The sequence below is a fragment of the Tetrao urogallus genome (genome assembly GCF_951394365.1).
Source record: "Tetrao urogallus genome assembly, chromosome: 24".
NCBI lineage: Eukaryota > Metazoa > Chordata > Aves > Galliformes > Phasianidae > Tetrao > Tetrao urogallus.
Genome location: NC_136837.1, coordinates 4,465,313 through 4,480,349, shown reverse-complemented (window position 1 = coordinate 4,480,349; position 15,037 = coordinate 4,465,313). Strand labels below are relative to the sequence as shown.

At 54.3% G+C, this 15,037-nt stretch overlaps 1 protein-coding gene across 1 annotated transcript; it reads left to right on the top strand.

Moving 5' to 3' along the window:
- Positions 1 to 1,088: 1,088 nt before the first annotated feature.
- LOC306955055 (adenosine receptor A1) lies at positions 1,089 to 14,815 on the top strand (the record flags this gene model as incomplete). Its single annotated transcript, XM_079546287.1, has 2 exons — positions 1,089 to 1,453; positions 14,182 to 14,815. The coding sequence occupies exons 1-2, from the start codon at positions 1,113 to 1,115 to the stop codon at positions 14,813 to 14,815; spliced, it is 975 nt and encodes a 324-aa protein (XP_079402413.1). The 5' UTR covers positions 1,089 to 1,112.
- Positions 14,816 to 15,037: the final 222 nt, after the last annotated feature.

The window sequence follows — 15,037 nt, the reverse complement described above, 5'->3', positions numbered from 1 at the left end:
TTGGGCTTGGCTGGCTCAGCTCCACCAGAGCGAGCACCACTTCCCAGCCCAGGGCTGAAATGTGGGGTTTGACCATTTTACCCCAAACTTCTCCCACACTCTTAACCAACACCTGAAGCAGCCCCAGGATGGGGAAACCATTCTTCCACGTGCTTTGTTGGGGATAGGAATGAGCCCCCTCTCTTCCCCAGCCCTCCCCACTGCTCGGCACGGGGTGCAGCCCCGGCACCCACAGTGCTGCTCCGAGGGCTCAGCCCCGCCCCGGCACTGATTTTTGGGGGCGATTTTCATCGCCGGTTCCACCCCTCCGGCGGGTCCCGGCCCGGGGCTGAGCACCGAGCGGCGGCTGCTCCGTGCCCGGTACCGGTTGCTCCGCGCTCGCTCCGTCGTCTCCTTCCTCTCCACTCCTGCCCCTGCAACGGGGCTCTGAAGCCGGTTTTGGAGCTGAAAGCGAAACGTGAGGCTTTTGGAGCCCGGGTTTGGCTGCGGAGCGAGCAACCCCAACCGGCACCGCCCGCCTCGCCCCCGCTCGGCTGCGCAGCCCCAAATCGGGTCGGTCGCTCTTTAAAGGGCCGCGGGAGCGCCGCACCATGTGATGCTCCGTCCTCAGCTGCGAGCTGCCTGCGGGAGCAGCGCGGTGCTGGGCACCGGGGCCGAGCGCAGCCCCCCGTCCCGCAGCCCCCCGTCCCGCAGCCCCCCGTCCCGCAGCCCCCCGTCCCGCAGCATGCCCCCCTCCCTGCCCGCCGGCTGAACGCCTCAGACTCGGGGACACCGCCGGCACAACCTCCTGGAGCCGGACAAGGTGAGGCGTCCTTCGGAGCTACGGACAGCAGAACGGCTGCTCGCGGACCCCCCCCGCCGCTCCCCCCACCCCGGCGCGGCGGGTCACGGAGCTCCGCTCCGCGCGGTGCGTTGCGATGGACGGACGCGCTGCGGGGGGACGGGGCAGGACGAGGTCTGGGGGGGCCGGCACAGGCAGTGGGATATTTTTTTTCCCACCCCACCCCCGCCCGGGTTCCGTCCCGGCTCCATCTCGGCTCGCAGCGCAGTTTGTGACCGCCTCCCTCTGCGTTTGCAGGTAACAGAGGGAGCGCAGAGGGGAGCGCAGCATCATGGCACAGCCCGTGTCGGCTTTCCAGGCTGCTTACATCTCCATCGAAGTGCTGATCGCTTTGGTGTCGGTGCCGGGGAACATCCTGGTCATCTGGGCTGTGAAGATGAACCAGGCGCTGCGGGATGCCACTTTCTGCTTCATAGTCTCGCTGGCGGTGGCCGATGTGGCCGTGGGTGCTCTGGTCATCCCTTTAGCCATCATCATCAATATCGGACCGCAAACGGAGTTCTACAGCTGCCTCATGATGGCGTGTCCCGTCCTCATCCTCACCGAAAGCTCCATCCTGGCGCTCCTGGCCATCGCCGTGGATCGGTACCTGCGGGTAAAGATCCCGGTCAGGTAGGACAGTGTGAGGAGTGGGTCTGAGGTGGGCACTGGGGGGGTTCAGAGGGAACAGTGATGTCTCAAACCCTTTGAGAAGCAGCAGCACCAGCAGGAAGGTTTGGCTGCAGCAGGAATCGGGGCAGGCTGGGTAAAGGGGATCCCACAGCTTCTGGTTGTTTTGCTCGGGGGGGTCACTGTGCTCCACTCTGTATCTAGAAGGGGACGACGGCTCTGTCCTCAGCCCAGGTTTCCCGTGCTGAAGGTGGAGGGCACTGACAGCCTCAGGGACCTGTGGGTAGGGGTTGTGCAGAGTAGAAACAGTCCCTGTGCACTCCCTCCCTACCACACATGGCTTCTCAGGCAGTTTCCCGTTGCACAATTTGTGTACATGTATTTTTTTTCAAGCCTGAAAAATCCCCATTTTCCACCCCAACAGCACTCCAGAGCCCTCTGTGCCCTCTCACTGCTTTTGGTGCTTTTTTGGTTCTTCTGCATCCTCTGTGTGCTGGGGACAGGTTCAGCTGTGGGAGGACTGCAGGTCTATACTTAGCAGCGCCGCTGAGCTCGTGTCTCTGCTTCTCCCAGCAAATGCAGCCTCTCCTCCCTTGCTCCCTCTGAGCATCAGTTGGGCTTTTGGGGGCAATTTCTGCCCTGGCCCAGGACCCTGAGAGCATTAAGGTGGAGCCTTCTGTGCTGCATGTAGTTTGGGTGGGTTTTTCTCCTGCTATATTAACTTTGCATTTGGTCCATCCTGGTCTGAGCACGGTGAGATTTTGCTCTGCCTGTTCAGATCTTTTTCAGTATTGAATAACTTTGCACTCAGTGGTGCCAACCTTCCCACTCTGTCATCCACCCTTATCCCAAATTCCCAGCAGCTGGCACTGTCTGTGGGTGATTTTTTGCCCTAAGCACATCAGGGATCACAAATGGTAGAAAATACCACTCAAGCATAATTCCTGAATCTAAAATGCTCCAGATTTCCCCCAGCCTGTTGCTGGATGCCAACAATAACAATAAAATGATACTGAAACATCTTTCTGGTGCTGACGTGCCCTCTCAGCCCATCACCTTTGCATCTGGGGCTCTGTGGCTCCCACGGATGGAACTGATGGGGGAAGCTGGACCAAGGGGACTCTGTGGGGATGGATGTCCCATGCCTGCATGCACTTTGCAGAGGTGGTGCTGTGCAGCCCCAGGATTCCCTGCAGGTCCTGTGTTTGGGATTTCTGAAGGGATGCATGAGAGTTTCCATGCCATGTGCTGGCTACCTGGGGGCTGAAGGCAAGGGGGCTTTTGGCTGGGAGCAGTTGACTGAAGGAGATAAAGCCAAAAGCATCATTCAGGTGGAGCAGAAGGTACCACACCCCCCCCAAGCTTCCCAAAGGGAGCTGCTCCAAACAGCTGGAAGCCACCTAAAATAGGCTCAGTGCCTTTGTGCTGGAGGAAAACTCCCATCTCCCCCTCGTATCCTTCCTCCCCGCCCGGCAGCACCCCTGCATTCCATCTCCCCTCGCTGAGCGCAGCGGGGTCCCCCCAGCCCAGACCCCGCTTCCCCCTCCCTGATGTGCTTAGGGAAGATGAAACGAGTTCAAAGGGAGGGGAAGGAGCCAGGCAGGAACCGGCCCCCGGCATCCCTGTGGCAGGATGCAGGATGCAGGAGGGACGGTGCCGGAGGGATGTTTTCATGGGGATGCAGTTCCTTTAGTATAGGAACCACGGCCCCCTCGACTAGGGATGCTGGATGCCAGAACACAGCCTGATCCCATCCTTGGGCTTCCTTAGGATTTCTCTCCCTTCATCTGCTTTGAAATACACGCTAGGAGAAGAAAACCAGGGGAAATTTGCTGGAAATCTTGTACATGAAGGATCCCCCTCTTCTTACCCAGACCCTAACACTTAAGGTTGGTGGGTGCCCCCAGCCCATCACACCCCATGGCACCCTGAGGAGCAGCTCGCCTGGCCAAGCTGCATTTCCCACTTCTGAAGGTTCTGAGCAAATATACGATGCTGCAGAGATGTAGAAGTTAGATCAAACTGGGCTGGAAATTGCTCAGTAATGGGAGGCAGGAGCAGAGAGGGGAGGCTGAGGCACAGCATGGGTGAAACAGGGTCTGTGGGTGGCCCTGGGAACAGCACTGGCACTCTGTGCTGCTCCAGCAAAGCCCTGAGCCTTAGGAGATCTGAGAGCACAGGAGCATCCCTCAGCCCTGGACCACAGATTCCACCAGTGAGGAGGATTGCAGGTAACCTCCTGGATGGAGGCAGCAGTGCAATGCTTCCTCAGCTTGGCTCTACACTTTCTGGGCTCCTGCTGGGATTGCAGCGCTCTTTCCCCTTCTCTCTGGGCCTGCCAAGAGCCACAGGCCTGGGGCCAGCTGGGGTTGGGTCACAGGAAGGCTCATCACCCTCGGCCAGCTGGGGCACAGGGCTGAGGTTTTCCTCCACTGAGGTTTCAAGGGAGGACTTGGTGGGATGGTGGGGGGCACTTCACTGTGGTGGGGGTGAGGCATCACTGGGACAGGACACTGCATGGGCCTAAATTCCCATGAATTGGAGAAGAGAAGCACCTAAGGGGTATGGAAAGTATTTCCAGTGCTCCCAGCAGTGAGTGTTGGGAAATCTGTAGGGATATTTAGGCTCTGAGAGGCAGCAGCAAGGCCAGCACGGAGAAGGAGAGGTATGGGATGCGATAGGGATGTGTGGTGGCCCCAATCCCCGTGGCTCTTGGTCCCCTGGAGATGATCCCTGTGGAAAGGGGGAGGCACTGAACCTCAGAAGCAAGATTTTGGGCTGTCTGAAGGATTTTGATCCAGAACAAAAGGTTGAAATGAAGAAAATGAAGTGCATGCTGCATACGAGGTGATGTGACCCACAGGGAATGTCCCCAGGGAGGCAAGGGTGACCGGAGATGGCTCCCAGCAGCCTGGACAATGCAGCAAATGATGTGTGAGGGCAATGGTGAGTGACTCTGTCCATCCAACCAAGTGAATGAACAAAGCCACGGCTTGTCTGAGGCTTATTTTTGAATTTGGAGGACAGGTTTCAAAGCATTCAGGCGACTCATTGGGAGCTGAGGGAGTTCTGGGGAGCTCACGTTCACAGAAGCTCACCGAGGCATCTTTCAGCTCCGTTAGCTGACAAAAAGATGCAGTCCAGCCTTACAAAGCAGGCTGCATTTCTAAGGAATCCTGTTTTCCTAAACCAGAGGAGTTCTGGGAACCGGCAGCTCTTTGCAGCCTCCTCTTGCTCAGAGCCCTTTTGTTCTGCCCTTGCTGCCTTTATTTTTAGCAGATGAGGGTGACCCGCAGGGAGCAGGTAGATGGGAACTGAGAGCAAAGAGGAACCAGAGATCACAGCCCGGAAGGGTTTGCTGGAGAGCTGTTTCCAAGTTGTATTTGTCAGCACTCCCTGATCAGCTCGGCACATGGCTGCTAAATCTCAGCGTTTCACATCATGCTCTGCTCAGAACCAGGAAGCACAGACAAGTTGTGGTGCTGGACCAGGAGCCTGAACCCAGTGCCACCAAAATGATCAGAGCCCTGGAAACAGGCAGGCATTTACCAGCAGGTTTTATCAGTCTCAGATCCTGCAAACACCTGATGGAGCCACTTTTCATCATGACTGTGATCCACGGAGTAGCATTCAGCCAAGTGAATGCTAAGTCACAGGCTGGGGCTCTTCCCTCTGCGATGGGATGTCAGGATTAGACTCTCTGGGAGTGCACAGCTGCTGCAGCAGCACTGTGAGACGTCTGCTGGCAGCCCGAAAATCAGGTCACAGAAGAAGCCACAGCCGCTGCGATGCTGGCTGGAGGGGGGCGAGCTGGGCTGGGAGCACTGTTCCCATATCCTTGGCTTTTGGGTTTGTGGATGTCCCCTCCCTGGGAGGTGGCAGAGATCGAAGCGTGGGATGCTCCGTACTTGGCAGGGCAGAGGAGAGGGGGGGAATGCCTGGATTTTTCTGAATGTAGGGGTTATTCCCAAAATTTTTGGACTAAGAAGGCAAGGGGAGACGTGTGGCTGTTGGGGATGCTGCTCCCCATGCCCACACGCAGGGTCTCCAGCTCATCCCAGCCTCCCAGATGCAATCCGTGTGCTGGGTCAGCTGCTGGGGATTGTTCTGCCCTGACCCCGTTTGCTGGAGCCAACATCTGTCCCCTGGGCAGAGCTTCCATCTGCCTGCTGGGAGATGAATGGTAACCAGCTCCTAGCTGGTGTTTTCCTCTTACGCTCCAAAATCACACTCTGGGAAGATTTTCATTGGGATTTTTTTATAAATGCTACCAATTGTGAGGTAAAGGCATTGACAGTGCCTTACCAACAAATGCGAGGGCAGGTTCCCTGGAAGGGTAATAGTACACTTGCAGCTAGGGAAACTGAGGCACAGTGCAGTGCCAGGACTTGCTCAGTGCAGGAGTAGTGTGGTGAAAGAGGGGTTACCCATTGTCCTACTGGTCTGAAGAGTTTAGAGTCGGGTACCAAAGGTTCATTCAGGTGTTTCCAAAGGTGCTGGGTTGGTGGAGGTGATGCCAATGCACACTGGGGTCTGATACTTTCCAAGGACCCCATAGAGGCAGCGAAAATAGTTCAACACGATACAGGAGGTTCTGCCAAAGCTGCTGATTCAGTCTGCCTGATCCCTGCCAGCCCAGCCTGGCCCTGCAGGCAGTGTGTCAGGAGTGAGTCAGGAGCAGCTCACCCTGGTGTGTGCCTTCACTGCAGCCAGTTGGAGCTGGAGCCGAAGAGACCTTTGCTGGGTTGTCCTGGGTCATCCTTCATCCCTGAGCTGGAAGAAGTTGACTGCAGCAGTGAGAGATGTCACTGTCACCCCGCCTTTATAGAAAGGCCAGCTTGACTCTGATGACCGGAGAGGGATTTTGGCCATAAGTTTGGTGGAGACAACTGGAACAAAGCCCACCAGACTGTGCTTTCAAGATCTGGTTGGCAGGGACCCACAGACCAACAGCCACGGTTTGCAATCAGTGAGGCCAGAGCCAACCACCCCTTCTGTCCAGAACACACCAAAGCAGACTGCACCCAAACACAGGGGGCTTTTGGGCATGGGGAAGTGTAATGAGGGGATGCAGAAGCCAATTGTGTCCTATATCCATGCTGAAATCAGCCTGGCAGTGGGAGAATGACTCATCCTGAGAGGTCACAGCCTGGGCATGGGATGGTACTTGAGGAGAGTGATTGGAGATGGAGGAAGTAGAGAAAGTCAGGAAGTTGGAATTGTGATGGGTTCTGACATCCTGGTGTGGAAGAGGGGGTGGAAAGGTCTTCAGAGCACAGGAAAGAATGGGGAAAAAAGGAGGAGGATGTGTGGAGGAGGCAACCTGGTGAAATGACCTGGGAGATGAGTTTCTTTGTGACACACACGGGAGTCATTTCAGACTGGAACAAAACCGATGGGCTGGAAAAAAAACCTCTGATTGGAGGAAGGTCAAGGGAAAACCTGCAGGATCCTGTCCAAAGGGTGCAAGGGAGGTTCAGTCAGGGAGCAGGGAGTCATGGTGCCTGCAGAAAGTGGGATATGGGGCAGGGAGGAGATCATGCGAGGGAGAGACATCGGCCTGGTGGGATGGAGATGACTTGAGCGGTGTGACTCCTTGGGGGCAACACCATCCTCAGTGCCTGAATGAAGAATTTCCTGCCCACAAAATCAGAAACCAGCCTTCCCTGGGGCTGGCTGAGCTCCTGGCAGGGAGATGCCATTGCTGGCAGCATGGATGCCCAGCTGCTGGGGCAGGCGTGCTGCTCTCACGTGGCATGCCCAGCCACAAGAAAGAGCAATTGATGATCTCCAAGATGTGGACAAAACAGCCCCAGAGCCAGCAGGGAACCCTGCAGAATAGCAATAAGCTAATCAGCTCCTGCTGCACCAGCACCCAGCCCTGCTCAGCCTGCCCAGGCACGTAGCTAGCTGCCTTCCTGACAGGCAGGTCTGGGGGTTAAAAAGACGTCACTGGTGATGCCATCAGCAGGTGTGAAATAATCCCACAGAGATGGTCTCCTCCTCAGTTGCTTGTGGGCTAAGAAACATATTATTGATGGGGTGAGAACTGAGGAGGAAGGGACGTTTTTGGAGATGCAGGGCAGAGTAGGATCGGGTGCTGGGAGGTTTGTTGGTGTCTGGGTTTGTCCTTTGCTGCACAGAGCAGACAGTTCCTCTGTGCCCTGTCCTGTCCCTCCCCACCCCATCCCATCCCTGCCTTGTTCCTGTCTGGGCTCTGCCCCCAGCGCCAAGCTGAGCGTTGCTTCCAGAACTTCTGGTTGGTTTGGTTGGAATTTTGTTCTTAATTAAAAATCACTCTCAAAAAGGAAAGGGATTTGCCCCCCAAGCCTCATCCTCTTGTCTTCTTCAGCTGCTTCAGTCTTTGCTGCCCCTGCACAAGGTGCCCATGGGCACAGCACCCAGGTACCAGTGATGACTGGGCAGGGACACAGCAGCAGGGAGGTGACGTCCCCTGGTCCACCACCCTTGTGCCACTCATGGAAGGAGGGCTGCACTGAGCAGCATGGGGCACTGCCTTCCCCGGGCCATTGCTATCAGAGCTGAGAAGTTTTCTCTTGGCTACTTTCAAAGGAGAGAAGTGCCAGCTCCTGGCACTGGGGATGCGCTCTCATTCAGCTCAGTTCATCTTGCTTCGCTTGGCACAGCAGAGCCCCCCTCTGCAACTCGGTTTCCCCATCTGCTCGCAGAGGGAACGGTGCTACAAACTCTCCGAAAGCACCGAGGAACGCTGCCTCAGACACAGCCATAATTAGCACAGGCTCTCAGACTGTGTAATTCCTCTTTCTTTTTTGCACTGGTATCAACACTCTGTGAGTTAAACCCTGCAACGTGCAGCTACGACGCATTTATTTCAGCTCGAGTGGCTCTGTTTGCCCGTGACCCTGCGCGGCCGAGAGCTGATGGCACAGCCTGCATCCAGATGGATGAGCACCACTGTGCAGAACCAGGGTTTACTGAATGGAGATCAGCACCCACTCCCATCGTGCTCACAGCCTGGGCAGTGCAGATGTTCCGTGCTCGCAGGGCCATTCCCAGCCCTGATTGCAGCCACAGCAAAACGTCTCCATCTCCAGAAGCGTGGGGACCCTCTTTGTACGTCCCTTGTGCCCCAGGAAAAGGGATGGCGGGGCCTCGGAGGCTCCATGGGGGCTGATGTGGTCCTCACACATGGGGAGGACTGGCTGCTGCCTGACCAATCAGTCCTCCTTGTCCATGCCCTGCTGCAACCGGGCTGCATCTTCCCACTGCTCCCTGCCTGGACTTAATTGCCAGGGTAATTAGGAAGATGCACAGGGTGTGATTTATCACTGCAGTTTCTGCTCTCAGGTCTCAGCTCTTTCTCTGCCATCCTGGTGCAAACACCAAGCGGGTTCCTTCCAGGCTGCAAGGTCAATCGGTTTCCTTCCAAGGGAATAAATCATCATTTAAACCTGAAGGAGGAAACGGGAATTAAATAATGAACTTCAGGTTTGCTTTGCACTTGCATTTATTTGTTTTCCTGGTGAAAGATCAATTCTCTGCGGTGAGGGAACATTTGATTGCGGTGCTAACTGGAGCCTTCACTTCCAATTTGGCGCTGCATTTGGCTGATCAAGATGTATAGATCTGCCCTGGACAGATTCATGTGTACATAAATAACTTGATGACTAAACACATGCGTGTTCTGTTCCTCACTTCTGTTCCCCTGATGTTGCCAAGTTGAGTAACACGGGTTTTACCCATGATTTGTGGCAAGTTGTGTTTGGGCTGAAGGTGGAAGTGCAAAATGGCATCTTTGAGACAGGTTTCATTAATTGAAAGTACGTATAGACAGCTCATTAGCCAAAAAAGAAATTTATCTGCCTGCTTTCTGCATTTGAAATTGAGCTTTAAAGCAGGGAAAAGCTGCCCTGTGCAGAAGATGCTGGATGGGTTGTTTTGGGTTATCGTGTCCTCTGCGGCTGAGGAGCAGCAGATCTCATCAGCTCTCCTAATTCTCATTTAGAGGTTGGGTGGGGAAAACAACCTCCCCTGTCTGCTGAGCCTCCAGCCAATGTTTCAGCCTTGGAGGTATCAGTCCTGGAGCTGAATGAAGTGCGTGAAGGGAAATGTTCCCTCTGCAGTGACAGAATGTGCCGCGAAGATCCCGAGCTGCAATAACAAACCGTACCTAAGAAAACAGAGTTGGGGTTGTTGACTACAAAGCAGGAGTCAGGTCAGCAAGCAGAAGTGCAGAACCAAGAAATTAAAGGAGAGCCGATACCAATCTCCTGTTCCATCTGTAGTTTAGGATATCTCATCTTCTGAAGTGTCCTCCTGCAGCTGAGAGATAAAGACCCACCTCAGCTGTGCCTCACAGCTGGACTAATGCCTCCCCCCAGGAGATGCTATCGCAGCTTTCCTGCCTCCTGCTCACCCAGCCAACAGAACAACTCGAGACCCTTCTTGTATCCTCTTCTGTAAGTTCCCCATCCTTTCTTTTAATAGCTCTTGGTGCTTTTCAGCCTCACCCACTTGGATGCCACTGGGATTTTGGTACTGGGACAATCTCCTGGGAGATGCTGGCTATCCATCTCCTGCCTTTGAAGTATTTGCAGGAACTGTCATGGAGAGCTCATTCTAGCCACCAGCTTTGGCTAATGATGGTTGACATCGATCCCTCCCAAGGCCACGATCCACCCACCAGCTGTCACCAACCCTCACTTCTTCCCAAGTGGAAAACCAGAAGTGATGCCATCAGGAGACCAATAGGCTGAAATGACCCCTCTGCCCGCGAGGTGCCTTCTCACATCACCTCTGTGGCTCATTGCCACCTGTCACCTCCATCCCAGCTGTGAGAATTGCAGGGATGACTCAGGAGGGTGTGAAATGCCCTTGTGGTGGAAAGGAGAGCCATCACCCAGCAGCTCCGGCCACGTCTGCAGGCAATGCAGGCTCTGCTATTGGCTCGCTGCAGTCTTTGAATGGCTGTTGGGAGCATGAAGGGCTGAGAGATGGGTGTGTGACTCCAAAGAGCCACACAACTCCCAACCATCACAAAGGAGGGATGTGAACAGATGGAGCACTCAATGTCCCTTATGCAGCACTTCCCACCTTGCAGCTACACGTTCAGCCCTGAGCTGAGGTAGCTCCTTGCAGGACTTGCATGCTGCTTTGCATTTCTCAGCTTCATGTTTCTTGAGCCTCACATCTCTGATGTTTTTCAAACACCAAAACTGCCCACCCAGAGACCTCCAGGACACTGAGATCAGAAGCAGAGATATAGCAGGGAAAAAGGAGCAGAAACCAAACTCCCCTGAGATCAAGGAGGTTTTGTCTAGAGATTTTCAATTAGATAAGGACATGCTCTGGCTGCTCTTCTGTGCTGTGCTCGGAGTGCAGATGATCTTCATGTCAGCTTGGTCTCCTTTCCTTCTACCTCATTGGCTCCAGCTTCATTTTGTTAGCGATGGTCTGCCTTCATTAGTGAATTAATTCCCCAGGAGCTGCTTTGCAGTAAGCCCTACCAGAGCGTGGACCAGCAAAGCTGCATCTCAGGGCAGGCTGGGCAACTGTACACATTTTATGGACAAAAGAATATTGAGAAATGCTGAGAAAAAAAACAAAAACAAAAACGTATGATACAAACCAGATGTGGAATCACTGAAGATTTGTCAACCAAGTCAAGAGAATATGTTCCCTGAGTGCCATATGTGGATCAAGCTGTGAGTTGCAGATACCTGGACATGTCAAGATGTGCTAGAAGGTAAATCAAGTCTGGACATGACAAATAAATGGAAGAGAAGGCAGATAACACCTTCAGGATGAGGGCCAGGGGGGCACCCCACAGTTTCCTGAGGAGGGGGCACCCCAGCATCTCTCCCAGTACATCGTACCTGGCTCAAGGAGCCCCACTCCTTTCTCCAGGCCTTGGCTGGGTGTCCAGGAGGGTTTGGGGCGATAGCCATCTCCATGGGGAAGGGACAACGCAGAGCCCTTCAGGAAGGGACGAGAAGTGGAAAACTGGCAATTATGGTCAGGCTCAAAAGCCCACAGATGAAGGAAACAAGCCCAAATGATGTGATGACGGAGGTGACTATTATCTTGGATGGTTTCGTGGCAGCTGTTAATAAAAATAATAGTAGCAATAAATTTGTAATGATGGTAGCAATCATTACAATGACAACAATCATAATATAATTATTTATTAATTGTGAGCCATTATCAGCACTTCCTAGTGCTTCTGCCTCCCAGACCCATCCCAAATTCTAGCTCTATCTCATTAATACAAAATGAGACAGATGAGAAAGATGTTTTCTTGTTGGTGTGATCAAAGCAGAGACATGGGAGCAGCAAAGACTCTTTCTTCCCTCCCTCCTTCCCCAACCACCAAACACTTTGGGCCATGGGGTCAAGCAATAGGCAGAATCTTGCATTTCCCTGCCTTTCAGTAGGGTTTGCAGCCTTCAGAGCAGCAGAGCCCCATGTCCAGACCCCGTGGGGTGTACAAAGCTGGAACTTGGAGTCATTTTGTGGTTTTATCATTCCTTGTGTGGGGCTGATGGGGGGCATGGGCACCTCGAGCCCCAGGGATGGATGTCACTGCCCTGGGCTTGTGGCTTGAAGGAACAAAGTCAACAGAAGCCCCAGTTCCAAATGTTGCTGGTTTCTGTGAGTTTGGGTTTTAGTCCCATCTCTTGTGACCACGATGACACCGGCACATGTGGAGGGGGATAAACCAGGGAGGTTTTGCTTTCGGTGGCCTGGGTTGTGCGGTGAGGAGCAGCGGATGTGCAGCAGGGCACAGAGGTGAATGTGCAGCGATGAGCAGGAAGGGATGTGCATTAAGGAGGGCTGAGTGTACAGCAAGGATGAGTGTGCAGTGAGAAGGATGGAAGGGTGTGCATAGAGGAGGGATGGATGTGCATTAAGGACAGATGGATGTGCACTAAGAAGGACGGACGGATTTGTGCACTGAGCAGGGATGGATGTGCGCTCGTGGGGGGTGGATGTACAGTGTGTTGGATGGATGTGCAGTGAGAAGGAAGGAGGGCTGTGTGCTGATGTGGGGCTGTTGCTCTATTGCGTGTGTGTTACACCCTCTGCACCAAACAGACTTGTGCACGACCTCTGCAGCTGTCCTGATAGCCATCTGCAGCAGCACGCCCTGTTCTGGAGCAATGTGGAGCCAGGACTGTTGGTGCTGGCCCCCAGCAGCCGTTCTCCATCCCCTACACTGTGGCTGCAGGCATGAAACCTGTGTCCTCTGCTCCAGCTCACGGCTAAAAATGGGGTCTCAGTGTTCCCTCTGTCCCCTGTGCTTCCCAAACCCAGGCAGTGGAAGGGAAGGAGGGCTGAGTGCTCTATGCCCAAGTGCCTGGGGCTATGGGACAGCACTGCTGCAGGGTGGGGAGCACCTCAAACTGCAGAAAAAATAGCAGAAAACCCCCAAAATCCTTGAGATGTGAGGCTTGCATGGGGGCCTGTCACCCATAACACCCATCCCACAGTGCTGACTTTCTCCCACCACCCTTTGGCTCCCCAGAGCTCCAGATCTCCCTGCCCCATGGCTTTCTCAGGGTCTCCTGCCCTCTCTCCTCCCAACAAGGAATAAATCACCCTCTGGCTCTCAGAGGAAACAGCAGCCTGCCTTGCCACCTCCTTCCCACGGGATCTGCCTGGAAATGATTTCCCAGAACAGAGGGGGGCTCCTTCAGGAAAGCCATCAGGGATGGGCGGCTGTGGACCCTCTGAGCTCCTGAGGATGGATGTCCCCTCTCTATCCTGCCCCCCTCTGTGCTCCCATCCTGCCCTTGAGATGGGTCTGGAGAGTGGACCTTTGAGGGGGAAGGAGTGGGTTTGAGTTCTTGGCAGATTTGTTAAGACAAGCAGCAGGGAGCTCAGAGCATCAAGATGGGACTCTGTGTTTCCCAGCCACCTCCATGACCAAGTTAACACTGGCACCACAGCAAAACCCAGCAGACAGCCAGAAAAATATCCCTCATTCAATCCTCTCCAGTGGAAGGCAAAAACACTTGGGTTGTGAATCTGTCTGGCCTCCAAGGAGGTGCTTTCATCTGAGGACCAGGGGGAAAAATCAACCTAGCAGGCTTTGTTCCCGCTTGGAGAGCTCTGGGGAGCCAGGACCATGTTGGTGAGGAGGACACAGAACCCAGCCAGCCTCCTCCTTCCATCCCTTGGCACGAGCCCATTAGGAAAAAGGGTTTTGTCAATGGGGAGAGCACTTATGAAATGTAACAAGCTGTGCCCAGAGGACCATTAGCACCACTGGATGCTTCCTCCACCCAGCAGTCTCTGGGGAAGTTTTTGTCAGCGATTTCCTCCCCAGCACAGGGGGAATTGGCTGAGGCAGGGTCCCAGCGGGGCTGGAGCAGGGAGACAGCGTGTGGTTACTAATGCACCTCCTGGCTTCTCACCAATGCCAAAAGCTCTGGGATCACCTCCAGGAGGTCTCTGCCCATCCCCTGGGATGGAGGCGATGGGAGTCAATGGGAGTCACCGTCCCTGGAGGTGTTGAGAACAGTGGAGATGTGGCTCCAAGGGACATGGTCAGTGGGCACAGTGTGGAAGGGTTGAGGTTGAACTGGGTGATCTTGGAGGTCTTTTTCAACCTTAATGATTCTATGGAGTGAGCAGCATCATGGGCATCTCAGAATGGGCACAACCACCCCATGTGCAGAAGTCTGAACCCCCAGGCAAAACCTCCAACTCACGTTTCATTTTCCCTGTGGTTGTTGTCTCTTGCACAGGTACAAGAGCGTGGTGACGCCCCGGCGAGCAGCAGTGGCCATCGCTTGCTGTTGGATCGTCTCCTTTCTGGTGGGACTCACCCCAATGTTCGGTTGGAATAACCTGAACAAGATGCTGGGGACTCAGGATCTGAACGCCAGCCATTCAGATTTTGTCATCAAGTGCCAATTCGAGACGGTCATTAGCATGGAGTACATGGTGTACTTCAACTTCTTCGTCTGGGTCCTGCCGCCCCTGCTGCTGATGCTGCTCATCTACCTGGAAGTCTTCAATCTCATCCGCAAGCAGCTCAACAAGAAGGTCTCCTCCAGCTCCAACGACCCCCAGAAGTATTATGGGAAGGAGCTGAAGATCGCCAAGTCCCTCGCGCTGGTTCTCTTTCTCTTTGTGCTCAGCTGGCTCCCTCTGCACATCCTCAACTGCATCACCTTGTTCTGCCCATCCTGCAAGACGCCTCACATCCTCACCTACATCGCCATCTTCCTCACCCACGGCAACTCGGCCATGAACCCCGTTGTCTATGCCTTCAGGATCAAGAAGTTCCGGACAGCCTTCCAGCAGATCTGGAACCAATACTTCTGCTGCAAAACCAACAAAAACAGCAGCAGCACCACGACTGAGACGGTCAACTAAGAGCTGAGAGATCACTGCTGCCAGGGAAGGGGGGATGAGGACCCAGGAGGGCTGAGTTTGCCATTCCCCGTGCAATCTGAACAGCCCAGCCCCTGAGCTGCCCCCAGGGGTTATTTATTCACAAGCATCGTACTGTTTTGATATTGTAGCCTGCACTGTTCCTTTCTTTTTATTATTTTTATTTGTTATTGTTCTCGTTTTATTATTTTTATTTTTAAGTGT